At 35.3% G+C, this 14,209-nt stretch overlaps 2 protein-coding genes across 2 annotated transcripts; one reads left to right on the forward strand and one right to left on the reverse strand.

Annotated features, from left to right (window-relative positions):
- The first annotated feature begins 1,378 nt into the window (after positions 1–1,378).
- On the forward strand, positions 1,379–11,359 carry LOC129284166 (transcription factor SPT20 homolog). Its single transcript, XM_064114357.1, has 5 exons — positions 1,379–1,677; positions 4,631–4,732; positions 6,016–6,181; positions 6,917–7,035; positions 8,137–11,359. The coding sequence occupies exons 1-5, from the start codon at positions 1,651–1,653 to the stop codon at positions 8,566–8,568; spliced, it is 846 nt and encodes a 281-aa protein (XP_063970427.1). The 5' UTR covers positions 1,379–1,650; the 3' UTR covers positions 8,569–11,359.
- On the reverse strand, positions 7,513–13,625 carry LOC129282129 (putative nuclease HARBI1). The gene is made up of 4 exons (XM_064114356.1): positions 13,366–13,625; positions 10,122–10,388; positions 9,522–9,658; positions 7,513–9,170 (listed from the first exon to the last, which is right to left on the reverse strand). Exons 1-4 carry the CDS (start codon positions 13,612–13,614, stop codon positions 8,882–8,884), a joined length of 942 nt encoding a protein of 313 aa, XP_063970426.1. The 5' UTR covers positions 13,615–13,625; the 3' UTR covers positions 7,513–8,881.
- Positions 13,626–14,209: the final 584 nt, after the last annotated feature.

Raw genomic sequence — 14,209 nt, forward strand, 5'->3', positions numbered from 1 at the left:
TGATGGACCTACTAGAGATGCTCCTACTGACATGAAGATTACATGTACGTCTACAAAAAAGTGCATGCATAAATAATTTAATCTCCTACATCTAGTTTGTAATGGGCTTTAAATAACTTACAAATATAATTTTGGTATTGAAAAATTCAGTTCATTATTGACAATTTCGTCATTGCAGCCACTGCTGAACTATTTGCATAGAGCTATTGTCCCCCTCCTAATTATCTGTAATTTTGTTTTTAATTTGCAGCATTATCATACAAACATGTATGGTTATGAGTGACTGACTCATCATTTTACAAACAACAGCTAGAAATGTGGTAAATGCATTATGGCAGAATAAACATTTGCAATGACTTGTTATTCCATATCAAAGAAGCTTTAACAAAAACCTACATGTACATGGACATCAGGGGAAAAAATACATGGAGGCTGGGGGCAACTTAGCCCCTGAAATGCTCAATAAAGCACTGGAAACTAAAAAAGGAGTACTGGAAATCCCCCTTCATTATAATGTTAAAGCTTAAATCCAATGTACATGTATGTAGGAAACTAAAAAAGTGGTGGTACATACATGTACATGTAGTATATTTTCAATTGGTCTAATGCCAATTTGTCCAATTACCAACTCATCTACTATCCTTTGGTCTACCATTAGTTCGTCCACTAGACATGGCCTAATTGCTAATTTCATCCACTCACCATTTGGTCTAATAACCAGTTTATATTCCCATTGCCATTTCATATCCCATTTGGTCTAATTGAAGTATAAAGTGTTAATCGGGCGTAATAATATGGGCATACAACCAACTGGTTATGAGATGGTCATAGACGAACTGGTGATTAGACAAAGTGATGATTGGACCAAATGGTTATTGGACCAAATTGTTTTTAGACATAAATGTTGATGAACGAAATGGCATTAAAAAGAAATGAAGATAGACAATGTGATGAATGGAGGAGTTGGCAATAGATGAATTGGCAATTAACCTTCAAACAATCCAATGTATTAACCACCCTTGGAAGTGCTTGTAACATGTAAATATGTGCAAAATTTGTGGTAGGAATAGAGACAGATATACATGTAATACATGTAATGACATTCTAGCCAGGTAGAGGTAGTTTTCCAAGTACACTGTCCCATATAGGCTTATCTTTGTTGATGTTTTAGTTTGATACATGTTCATGTATTTTGCAGCTCGGATTTCATGATCTTTAATACCAGGGGAGCGTTTCATGAAAGGACTTGTCGGACGTTTTATCCGACAAGTCCTGTTTTATCCGACAGTTACTATGGTAACAGTGCTTCTCAACCAATCAGAATCCAGGAAAGTTGTCAGATCTGACAACTTGTCGGACGAAAATATTGATGAAACGCCCCCCAGGGGGGCGTTTCATGAACATTTCCCGTCTGACATCTTGTCAGATCCGACAACTACGTCATCGTCTGACATCTTGTCAGAACTGACCAAAAAACCGTTTCATGAAGCTCGCAGCGGCCGTCTGACATCTTGTCAGACGGTTTTAATTATTACATCGTAGTGAACGAGCCTACTGACCAATTAGGCTCCGCCCCAAACTGGCGGCAAAGAAAAACATTAAAAATTTTCGCGATCGTACCCTTCTGCTGCTGCTGCTGTCTGAGCAAAGATGGACACGAACACAGAAGAACCGACGGTAAGTACAGTTTTTGAAAGTATTTGAGCCGATAAAATGAAAATAATGATATTACTTTTGCATATTGGCTTGTATATTTAGATTGCCTTGATACGGAATGGTATTGGAGCAACAGTTTAGAGGCATGAAATTGGTGCGAGAAGACTCATTAGTCATTGTGGTCCCACCAATGCCTTTCTGTGTTTTTTTTTACTTTCGCGAAAATGATGGTACGCGAGCTCGACAATTCTAACTTGTACTTGTAGTTGTAGTTGTACTAGATCTAGACTAAAGCTATACTTAGTCTAGGTCACTTATCCAATGTACAAGGTTATGATATAACCTTGTCCTGAGTTAGTAACCCCTGTGTGGTGAAATAAATTGGGAATAATGTTTGGTTTTTTTTCTCTTGTTTGGTGGGGATAAATCAAATGCGTGATTTGTTTTGACAATGAATGTAGTAGAATGCATTCTTTTAATTATTTTTTTCTGAATTAAAAAGAAAGTCTGTGACTATCTATGGAGATGGAGATTGCCATCAATCTTAGTTTTCCACCAAAAGAGGTTGTCATAAATATCTGCCTATAAAATTAAAGAGGTTTTTTTAGCGCTCTGGTGAATAAAAAAAAAAGATTCCCCAAAGACCCAAGTCTAGAAAATCAGAACTTAATCAATGTCACAAAGGGTATTTTAAAGACTTTTTGAGTGTGTGTTGTATGATGCATAGATTAATCACATACAGGGTGGTTGCAGAGTGCACATGGTCTAGGCCTAGACATAAAAAGCTGTCAGATTCTGGGGATTTATTAATAATTTCTGACATTTAACTATCATCCCCACAGAGTTTTCCAAACTCGATCGCACTTTATCTTTATGGAGCACCTCGTCCTTGAATGTAATACATTGGATAAATGCTCTACGTGAGATCTATGAGTATTATTAATAGGTGTAACGTAGACCACTTATCCAATGTTCACCCATAAATATTATGATAATCTTGTCCTCAGTAAGAAACCAATGTGTGTTAAAATTACATGAATAAGATTGTCAATGTTTGACTTATTTCTCTTGATCTAGAATGGATAAATGCTTGATTTCTTGGCACAGTCAGATTTTACTACAGTAGATTCTAATTCATCATAAAAAAATATGTCTTGGCCCAAAACTAAATTGGATTCTTGAAATTTTTTTTTCCTTCTAATTAGCCTCTAAAGCAGGGATTCTCAAATGGTGGCGCGCGTGCCACTTGTTGAGCACCGAGCCTTGTGGAGTGGCGCTTGGGAGCCGGTTTAAAAAAAATAAAAATAAGGAAAAATTGGGGAGAAAAAATGTATCTACCAGTAACATGAGGATTTGGTGATCATTTTAATACAAAGAGAAAACAAAAAATCTTTACTTGAAACTTAAGTACTTATTGATTTCCTCAAATTTTGTCAAATTTAGCACTCAATAATTCTTATAATGGAGGATCGATGGTGTTCTTTTTATTTATTCTATGCTGTACAAAGTTTATGTGCCACACAAGTGATTTGAAAGCCCCGCTTGTAGGATTTCTATTTCTACGGCGAATAATTTTGCATTTCCAGAGTATACGTTTTGGTTAAGAGTTAAACATCAAATAATATGATATTCAAAGGACATCCTGATAATAACAGATAATGAATTAGGGACATAATAAGCCAAAACTTTTGTTTTTGAATCCGATTAAAATCCGAAGTTGTAAAAGTAAAATATGCTCAATGTATTGCCTGCCACGATTGCCTGCATGCACTCTTGTTTAACACGAGTTGTAGAGAGAGAGGGGGGCAGTTTTTGGCGTTAGTGCAGTGCAACGCCTAATTTTCAGCCCATGGAAAATCAGGGACTGTAAATTCAGCCACTGGCGTACAGATTGGGGTGGGGATTGGGGCCCTAAAGTGTTTCAAGGACAAGGGGGGAAAAGGAGAAAAGGAAAGGGAAAGAGTGGAATATTGCATTATTTTCTTAATATTGTGTCAAAATATAGATTTTCGTATTGAAAAGTTCAACATTTTTGCTTCAGCTGCCATATCTAGCCCCCTCATTTTCTTTTTACTCATTACGCCACTTGCTTCAGCCAATAGATCTGGTGCAGAACAGTCTGAACTAGTTGTTTCATTGGTATGTTGTGAAAAAGTCATTAATCATTTTTCTTTTAATAAATATAATGTGTAGTTTGTTGGCGTTGGTATTTTCTTCTGTTGATATTAATTAAAGCCCCTTTGGGCAATTTAAAAGGCCTAATATTCCAAAACTTCTGGCCCCTCGACCCCCACCAGGGGCCTCTAGACCCCTTCTAAAATACTTTGCTGGTTTGCGTAATGGATAGTGGCGCATTACAGATTCTCAACAAGAAATATGGCGCTTCAAAAAAGTAATTGAGAATGGCTGCTCTAAAGAGAGTCTGTGGAGATGAAGATCTGCATCAATCTCAGTTTTCCACCCATAGAGGTCACCAAAATATGCTCAAAATGAAAGCTTTTGAGCACTCTGGACTTTCTGGTGAATAAAAATATGATTCCTAAGACTGGAACTGGGTGTTGTTGTTTTTTTTTCTTCACAAAACTCAAAAGTGATATTTTAAAGACTTATTTTAATGTATGTTAAATGTTTAATGTATGACCCACCACAGACAGGGTGGTTGCAGAGTGCAAGTGACGTAGACTTGGTCTTGGGAATCATTTTTTTTTTCATTCACCAGAGTGCTAAAAATCTTTAATTTTGTCATTTCGAGCATATTTTTGAGACAATTACCATTGTTATAAATTTAACTTCAACCTTGGAAAAATTACATGATTTTTTTTAGCAGGATGCTGAATGAGCACTTCATCATTGATATTTTTTGTAACATGAACTTTAGTGAAATTAGGTCTGATTTTGATGTATAAAATGGGCCAGTGTTCATTGTAAATTCCATCCATTCTTTATTTTTAAATTTTCCATTGTTTTGAAACAGGATGGACCGAGAGTAACATATAACGATGCCCAAGTACAGGCAATATGTTCATATGTGAGAGAGAATTACACTGAATTATTTCCATGTAGTGACAAGCCAAATGTAAGTACCACTTTATTGTAGAAACCATGACATTGTTTAATCCAAGTACCAGTTTAATTCATATGCAGACAATAGTTATTACAGGATTCTTATTTCTGTAACTTGTATCGCAATCTTCCCAATATTTCAAAGAAATTTTATTATTGCTATCAATTTTATAAGGTCAAAATTAAAGAAATAATCATCCAGAATCGAGTTTTGTTTTATGAAGGTCCCTGCAACATTCAATAGTATGCATGCAAATTATCCTATAATCCTATTCAGCTTCATCTTTTTAAATGCAAGTTATCATTTTTAATTTGTCTTTCTCAACCCTCTTTTCACCTCTTGTCATTTTCTCCATATCCTCCCAATCTTCCTCACAAAACATGTTTTGTTTCATTCAATGTTCCCAAATTGTTTTACTTGATAAATTGTATAATTGATCTTGTTTAAATTTCATTTCATATGCTTCATTAAATGAATGAATCTTGATTTGATTTTGAACTTTTAAAGTGTTTCTTGTGGTCATCAGCACAGACTTTTTATTGTTAAAAAAATATTGACATACACCTTTTTACATTTACAACATACAATGAACTAAATCTGTTTAATAAATAAAGAAATTATTAGTCTAGTAATGAAAATGGTAAAATTTATGTTCAAAATATCTAGAACATTTCATAATTTTTGTCTCGCCTGCATAGCATAGCGAGACTATAGGCGCCTCGGCAAAACCGAATTGACATTTTCTTCAATCTCATTTATCCACATTTTTCCGATGGCGACGATAGCAGCGGCGACGACGGCAGCGTCAACAATGAAATCTTGACCAAGGTTAATTTTATGAAATGTCATAACTTAGAAAGTATATGGACCTACTTCATGAAACTTGGACATAAGGGTAACCAAGTATCACTGCTCATTCTGCACAAATTTCCAGGTCACATTATGAAGGTCAAAGGTCATTTAAGGTCAATGAACTTGGACCATGGTTAAGTTTTTTTGAAATGTCAACATAACTTTAAAAGTTTAAAGGCCTTTTTCATGATACTTGAACAAAGGATTAAACAAGTATTGCTGATTATCTTGCATCAGTGTCAGGTCACATGATCAAGGTCAAAGGTCATTTAGGGTAAATGAACGAACGTTAACCATCAGCACTGCTGCTGTATTGAATTGCGTAATGCAGGCGAGACTGCCAGAGGCGTTCCACTTGTTATTGAGTGTGTGTCATTCAGAACAAAACATCAAATTTGATAAACAAAACACAGATTTAATGCATTTTTTCGTCTACCTTTCAGACCAGAGGACGTGTTGCAGAGGCATGGGACAGGGCAGCCACCACATTGATGAGTGGTGGTCTGCCCATTTCTAATGCCAAGAAGGCCCCTGGTGTGCACCTCCGTGACCTATGGCACAAGATGGTGTCGAGGGCCAAAAAGTACCGTGATGACCGTTCACGTACAGGTAAGATTGAGACATATTTCACGAACCTTGGTTACATTTTGAAATTATTGTATGTTCTACATTTGAACACTTTGAATGCCCGTCGACAATGGGTGATTTCAAGTTCGGTGTTGGCCTTGGTGTTGGTGTTAGTGTTGAAATTTCGATTGCTTCCCCTAGCTCCAAAACTTATTCAGAGTTTGTAAAACTGATCCAGATCACATTATTGACATCTCAACAACTAGTGAGTGACTTTTCGGGACCATCCTCATTTTATGTTTGGTGTTATAATTGTGTAAAAATTGACCCAACACCAACACCAAAAGGTCAACACTGAACTTGAAATCACCCAATATGTGTCCTGTTGTAACAATTTGTTTTTTCCTTGTGAATTTATTCATCGTAGGATTTTAACAAGTATTGGTTCATATAATATAGAATAAGATGCATGAAATACAAAAATTCCATGCTTGTTGATGAAATTGATTGATCATTGGAACCTTTGTAATGTTGTATCCTGTGCAAATTTGATTACTGTTTGTGCCAATTAGAATGCTGTTCATGTTTAATTGAATTCGATTTTCCTAAAAGTCAATCACATGTTGAAATCAAATGGACCTTAAATATTTGCTAAATAATTTTGATAGACATTGACAATTGATTTCACATCATAATGAAGGAACTTTCATTTATCCCAACGATAAGTTCATGAAGTTAGCAGGAAAATCCTTTAAACACATTAACTCATCTTAATAGGTGGTGGCCCTCGACCCAGGTTCCATCAGCGCCATGAAATGGTCATGGAGGTGCTACCTAAACCTGCATGCATGGGCTTTCTTGGCCAAGAGAGCGAAGGAGGGAATTTAATTGCCTTAGTGAGTAATCATTTCTAATGCTTCATTTGCAACTCTTCTGTCATTCATATATTTCATGTATCCTCTGTATATTTCTTCTTCTCTTCTTACAATGGAAACAGAAACTTTGTCTGCAAACATACACCACCAGTTCTTGTGAAAACAATTACATAAGAATGCAAGAGTGGTGCCAAAGCACACCTGTGAATCTTGTACTACTTATTCTTCTCTTTCTCCTTTTCAAATCTACCTTTTGCTCTTGTTCATCTCCTAGATCTTCAATATTTACATTTCTATATTTGTTATAAAAATGAGGAAAATTGCCCGCTTTTTTTTGGGAGGGGGGTACCTTTTAAGAAGCCTAGATTCCCTCCCCCCTAAATAAAACAAAAATTATGCATGTTGTTAATTGTAGTTTTACCATTTGATAAAACTAGTAAATTTTATGATCTGTGCAATCTCCCCTCCCAATTTCTCTCTTTCTCTCTTTCTTTTTTTGAAATTTTCCAATAGAAAGGGCATATTATCGCTTTACCCTAGAGACACCATTTTTTCAGTTTTCTAAAATGCAAATCTTGATGTTCTAAACATCAAAGTTTACATTTTCATTAGACATTTTATGAACATGTCACCCGGTATACAGATACTTTTTTACTTGAAGAATAGATAGTGAAAGCAGCGTTAATTCGTAGATACTGCTTTGAACTGATTTTTTTTTTTTAGATTTGGAAATGATTTTCAGGATTATACAGATTTTTTTTTCTGTTTACTTTCTTAAATTGCAAAAAATTAGATTTGCATGTTCTTTCTATGTTCCTCAAACTCTTTCATTTTATTCATCACAGAAAAATGGAGTCTCTACAGCTTTCTTACTTAAAAAGGATGTAATGAAATTAGACCTTAAATGACACACAAAAAAAATGATATTTGTAATATTCTTATGAAAATATCAATTTAATGATACATGCACTATTAACGATGATCTACAGTAATAAATCTTTTTTTGGATTAATAAAAAATATTTACAAAGTCTAAATGAGTTTTTGTTTTTTCATTGCTGATTAAAAAGTCTCTGTATTTCAAAGGTAAAAAAATTAACATTTTACTGTATTTAAATTTCAGCTAACGAATACGGAAGACTTTGATAACATGGAAGAGCAATATCAGACAACACGGCAGCATCAACAACAGCAGCAGCGGCAGCAACAACAGCAACAACACCAGACACAGCAACAACACCAGACAGGGCAACAACAGCAACAACACCAGACACAGCACCAGACCCAACAACAACACCAGTCACTCCAGACCCAGCAACAGCAAGTGCAACCTTTGAATGAACACCATCAACAAGATCGACGGCAAAAACCACAGCATTCTAACCTTCGACAAGTGCGAAAAAGGAAAGCAGATTATCAGTGGGAGTTGCTGGAGTGTGAAAAGGAAAAGCTAGGTGTAATGAGGCAGAGACTAGAGGTTGAGAGAGAAAAAGTTCAAGTATTGAAGCAAATATTTAACAAACTTAGTGGCAATGTGTCAGAGAATGAATCATAATTCCATAAACAATTTTGATAGAGTAAAGAAAGTAATAACTATAAAGACAAATTTTGGAATAGTTAGAACAATCACGGTTTGAATGAAAGTGATTGGAAATAATTGCATTTATCATTAAATGCACACAAAGGTACTGTGTTCTAATTTGTTTCATTAGATATGGTTTCAAATGAAAACTTACAATTGATGATTAGGAATTTTATAGCAACCAGACAATAGTAAAGGACTTTTTCTTCAAAAGTTTGGTATTAAAACCGATGACAGATAAATTTTGGTACAAGTAAATTTAAAGGATGACAAACTGACAGTTGATTTATGCAAAAAAACTACGAATGATGTCATCTCTAACTTGTTTTCCTGTCATGGCATCCCCCTCTTCATTGAGGTCGTTGGCTTCATCACCAGCGTCGTCGTCAACCCTCTCCTGTTCAACCTCTGGCTGCTTCATCTGCTTGCTTATGTTATGAAGGCAGGCACATGCCGTTATCACATCGCTCGCTCGTTCTGGAATCATGTTGAGCCCTCCACCAATCAGGCAACGGAATTTAGACTTCAATTGTCCGTTGACTTGTTCTATCACAACTCTGGTGCAACTGTGAGCTCTGTTTGAAAATGAGAGAGAGAGAAGATTAATAGGACTACTAATTTCCTTCTCAGAGGTCTTTTAACCCTAACTAGGCCTGGCTTTTTTGGTTGTTCTGTGGCCGTAGGGGGTTGATTTACCCCCCCCCCCCCCCGGCCGTTTTTTGTCTTAAGGAAGAAACAATGTTATCTATGATGATCTCAGGATTTTTTTTTTTTCTTGCTCCTTTACTCTTACACATGATTATTGTGAGTGAAGTTTCAAATGCCATGTTATCTGTTGTAAGATAAATATGATATTGGTATACAGTGGACAGGTAATGCAGTAGGTATTATTAACTAAGAAAATGGTGGCATTGATTGTTACATACTGATTGTATCTTCTCTCTCCTCGTGTTCTTGGCAGTGGTACCGGTGTCATTAGCCATGATTGGAGGCCGTAGCCAGAGTCCCCCAGCAACAATCCATTTAGTGCTCCTTCTCTGAAGGCCTGGGCAATTACGCTGGTCTGTTGAAATGAGAGCAAGACATTTCCTATGAAAATTTCCCCCTCAGTTCTTCTGGCATTTGTATAAAGAGTGACTAACATTGTAACTTTAGCTTCATTATTGCTCTATACCACAATTTGCTTCCTTCTGGCTTGAATTAGCAGTGGTTGTTATTGACAAAATCCCCAATCTATAGCTATGAGGTACATTTACATTTTATAGTATTCATTGTACTGAAAATTTCTTTTTGTTCAGTATAATGTTTCCAAATTCCTAGTTATGGCTCCAGGTTCATTTTATAGCCCTACTTATGAATTCATCTAACTTAAAATAATAATAATAATATACAACATTTATAAAGCACTTTATACAGTTCAAGAATACTAACTGAGTCATGTTGATTTTTTTTTTCATGTTATCTATTTTTTTTTTTTTGGGGGGGGGGGGAGGGGGAAGGGAGGATAAAAAACCTTCAAATCTTACCCTGCAAATCCTGCTATCGTGCGTAGATCCAGGCCATCGAGCAGAAATGCTCGTTATCTCATACTGGGCATTGCATGTTAGTTGGACATTTATACTGTAGAAGCCCTTTCTGTTTACATAGAGATGTTCGGCTGCTCCTAGGGGGACTCCATTGATCCGAACATGAGTACCGTCAATAGCCCCAACCACGTTGGGAAAGCTTGCCAGGAGGAAGAAACGTCTTTGGGTATCACGCACTTCTTCTTGTGTGCAGGGAAATTTAATGAACTGTAGAAAAATGATTGATAAAAAAAGAATTGTTTGAATATTCAGACTCTCTTCATTTGAGATTAAGGCTAATGAAGCTTGCCTGCAAGGAATAAGAACTTGCTTTGTTGTTTTAACCAAGTATCCGATATATTGTGTTAACAAATGAAATAATATATGTACATATATATATAGATATTGATTAACTCAATCGTATGCTCATATTGTACAACATCCAGTTAGCAGGTCAATATTTGTACATAAAATTACACATGTGCTGAATGTCCAGCAAGTAAGAAATGTCTTTAAATTATTTGTAAATATGCATGATTTAGAATAATTAGCAAGATGATAAACTTGAACAGAAGATATGAATATTTTTTCAATGAAAATATTAACAGCAAAATTCCACACTAACACTCATGTGTATTTCTTTGATGTATTTTCTTGAAATTTGAAATAATTTATTAACTGCATGCTTACTTTCACATATTGTATTTTCTACAGAAAAGTAAAACAATTGTTGTACAAACATATTTATTTGATGCAGGATACAAATGAATATTGTTATAATGAATATTATTATATTGGATATTTTTATTGAAAAATATATATTTGAATTTAACACAGTATTGTTTAAAATAGCAATATATAGTACAAGTAATATATGAAAATAAGATACATGTTTGATGATTATTTATTAATAAATTCCAATCCCAGAATTAAAGCAATTGCCTCCCTATATTTCTTTACTTTTTGGATGTTGTCTCTGTTTTGCATATGTTCCAGGTAACTAACAATTGCTGTAAATACATATTTTATGTGGTAGGTAATTATAAATGATAATATTTATGAATGAATTTTATAATACCTGTATTTGTGAATTTAAAGAAAATATTTAAAATAACTGCCAGTAGTAATAAATGAAAACATGATGTGTAAAATGATATTGATTATTAATATTAGCAATAAAATTGTATGCTGTAAATTATAATAGATAACTTGCTTGCTTCTATTCCTTTACTTTTTGCAGATGGTATAGGGGATTAGCAATGAGCTGCCTTTATTTTTCCATCTTTCATAAAAATGTTCACATCTTCTACAGTTGATATGTTCATCTTTTTATAAGTTTTGAAATAAGAAAAAAATCATTGAATTTTTTTAAGAACATAATTAACTTGTAACATGTAGATTTACATATCTAACAAACCATATAAATATGAATAATAACTTTCCAAGATATAGAGAATGCAGCTTTTTGATCCACCAATGTTGGATCTTTTTCATAAAGGGCTATTGAGAATATTTCTCCCCACTGCCTGTTCACTAATTTCTTTAGTTATCTTGCTTCTACCTTCTCTAATTATAACTGCATCAGTATTTCTCATTTCATATTAGAATAAATGCTTTATTCGAGAATTAGCATCGTTAACCAGTAAACAAATATTTTTTGTTTAATTATCCAACATATCAAAATTGATTTAAAATTGAGGGTGGGATAGGATTATAATCAATCAACATCAATCATGATCATCACTGTCGCCATCATAGGTGTCGATCCAGAGGGAGACTGGAGATATTGGCCTAAATATAAGGTCTTGGGGCCATGGACCCCAGAAGTTTCATGATCAAAAGGAGGGTAGAAAAAAGAGAAGGAAGAAGGGTGAATATGATGGTTTTTTTAATGTCAAAATGCATCAAAAATTTTATTTATATCAAAATTTCAAAATTTTTGCTAGTTCGCTTTGCGGGTTCAATTTTTTTTTACCCCATAGGCCTACACAAATCGGGCCCCTCAAATTTGGCTAACTGTGCCACCCCACCCCGTCTAAATTAAAAAGAAAGGGGAAAAAAATTGTGAGAACCCCCACCCCCCCCCCCCCCTCCCCAGAAGGGGGTCTTCATATTCATAGAATAAAGTTGATTTCTGTAAACTTAAAAAAAATTGACAAGCCAAAAAGAAGGAAAAGTGGTATTTAATGACTACCAAATGAAGGTGATTTTTAATCTTCCCAAAAGTAGCATACCCAACAAAAATTTACGGGGGTTCACCCCTGCTTGCAAGGGTTGTGGATTTAGTTGTTCATGAGAAATAAATGCTGTATTTCAATTTGTTTTGTCTTATGAGAAACCAGTTATACAAATGATTTGTAGAGAAATACGCATTTGTTTGAGATATGTCGTCATTAAAACACAAGATCAAAAGGCATGCAGGTACAAAATTAGGTGTATCAACCTCCCAGGATTTGTTTAAAATATAATTTTTATCATTATTTCTGAAGTATTCCACTGCGGCCCGTAACGACATTGAAATATTCTTCGAAATGCCGCCAGCTTTCGACCATGTGTAAACAACCCTGGACAAAATGTAAACAGTACGGTATACAGTTGTGGTCACGACAGTCTTCCGTTCTCTGAGAACTGTTAGAACTTCGGCTTAATTGAAGAATGACCTTCCAAAATGTTCATAAACTGATGTAAGTAATACAGATCTCTAGGCATATCAACTGTTTTTATCTAACTTGAAATATTTGGAGTTTTTGGACGCAAACAGCTGCAGTCTTGCAGACATGGACGTACAGTAATACGAGTGAGCGAGTTGTATTGACAGTGACAATACTATTGACTTTTGTGTTTGCAGACGACATACAATCGCCAACAATATTTGGTATGTATGGGACTGAAGTGAAGGCTGTGCGGTGCAACGAGAAGTGAGTGCGATCGATCGATGACGATGGTCAATCGCACTCTTCTTTCCCCCATATCGACTTGAAAGAAAAAGAAATAAAATGAACGAAATACATTATATCAATCTTGCTCTCAGGATCATGACTTTTCAATATTTTAGGACCCCACTATATAACTTACTTAGTGTATTCTAGAGACTAGATCTAAGTAAAAAAAACTTTTTTATTCATGATGGCCAAAGTTAGACTGTCTCTACGACGTACAGTAGAACTAGATCCAAATTAATAGAAAAGGACAATTAAGAACTTACCTCATCTCTTTTAGAGCACAAAGCAAGTGTCACCCTTCTTATGACTCTTGATGCTGTTGATCTACTGCAGCCGTGGATAGTGGCTGAACTATCCAGCACAGATCCCGTGGCATAGAACCTCAGTGCTACAAAAATTTGCAGTGCTGGGGTCAGTGCATTACTCCTTTTAGTATTGTGTTTCAATTCATCTCCAATATAATCAATAATGAAGCTTACACCATCTCTGGTGAATCGATATTTTTTGAACATATCTCTGTCATCGTACAGTTCAAAAGGATTGGATCTGTCGCGAAAAACACGCTCCCTATGCAGAGCGGCTCCAACCATAGCATTCACTAACGCCATCTTGGTTGTCATGTGCAGTGGACTTGTCGGATGAAATTTTGACTTGTCGGATGAAATTGGCATTTGTCGGTAGGTAAAGGGTGACCGACCAAATTCAAGATACTTGTCGGATCAAATTAGAGCACTTGTCGGATTTTTCATCCGACAAAGTTTCATGAAATGGAAAGTTGTCGGACGAATAAAAGTTGTCGGATAAAATAGGACTTGTCGGATAAAACGTCCGACAAGTCCTTTCATGAAACGCCCCCCTGGTTAGGTACATATACATATCAACATCAAGAGCTACATTGTACTGTACATGTATGTAGCAATGATAAACCTTGGTTTTCTTTGAAAAATCCTTATTTGCCACAAGTACAGGTAGCCTACAGACTACAGTACTTCACTCAACCAACCCAAAGAAAAACACTCAATTTAGATGTACAGTATGTGTAAACCACAGCTGCGTTTTGGTAGATGATCAGCTTTTCAGAGAAGGTGATAATCTCAATCAAGTTTA

The sequence above is a fragment of the Lytechinus pictus genome, unplaced genomic scaffold, assembly GCF_037042905.1.
Source record: "Lytechinus pictus isolate F3 Inbred unplaced genomic scaffold, Lp3.0 scaffold_19, whole genome shotgun sequence".
NCBI lineage: Eukaryota > Metazoa > Echinodermata > Echinoidea > Temnopleuroida > Toxopneustidae > Lytechinus > Lytechinus pictus.

Excerpts from the sequence above, each read along its gene's own strand:
- LOC129284166 (XM_064114357.1), top strand. The coding sequence starts at position 1,651 with ATGGACACGAACACAGAAGAACCGACG. Across the intron at positions 4,733-6,015 it reads CATGTAGTGACAAGCCAAAT|ACCAGAGGACGTGTTGCAGA; the intron begins GTAAGTACCACT and ends TCTACCTTTCAG. Across the intron at positions 6,182-6,916 it reads TGATGACCGTTCACGTACAG|GTGGTGGCCCTCGACCCAGG; the intron begins GTAAGATTGAGA and ends TCATCTTAATAG.
- LOC129282129 (XM_064114356.1), bottom strand. The coding sequence starts at position 13,614 with ATGTTCAAAAAATATCGATTCACCAGAGATGGTGTAAGCTTCATTATT. Across the intron at positions 10,389-13,365 it reads TGTGCTCTAAAAGAGATGAG|TTCATTAAATTTCCCTGCAC; the intron begins GTAAGTTCTTAA and ends ATTTTTCTACAG. Across the intron at positions 9,659-10,121 it reads ACGATAGCAGGATTTGCAGG|ACCAGCGTAATTGCCCAGGC; the intron begins GTAAGATTTGAA and ends TCATTTCAACAG.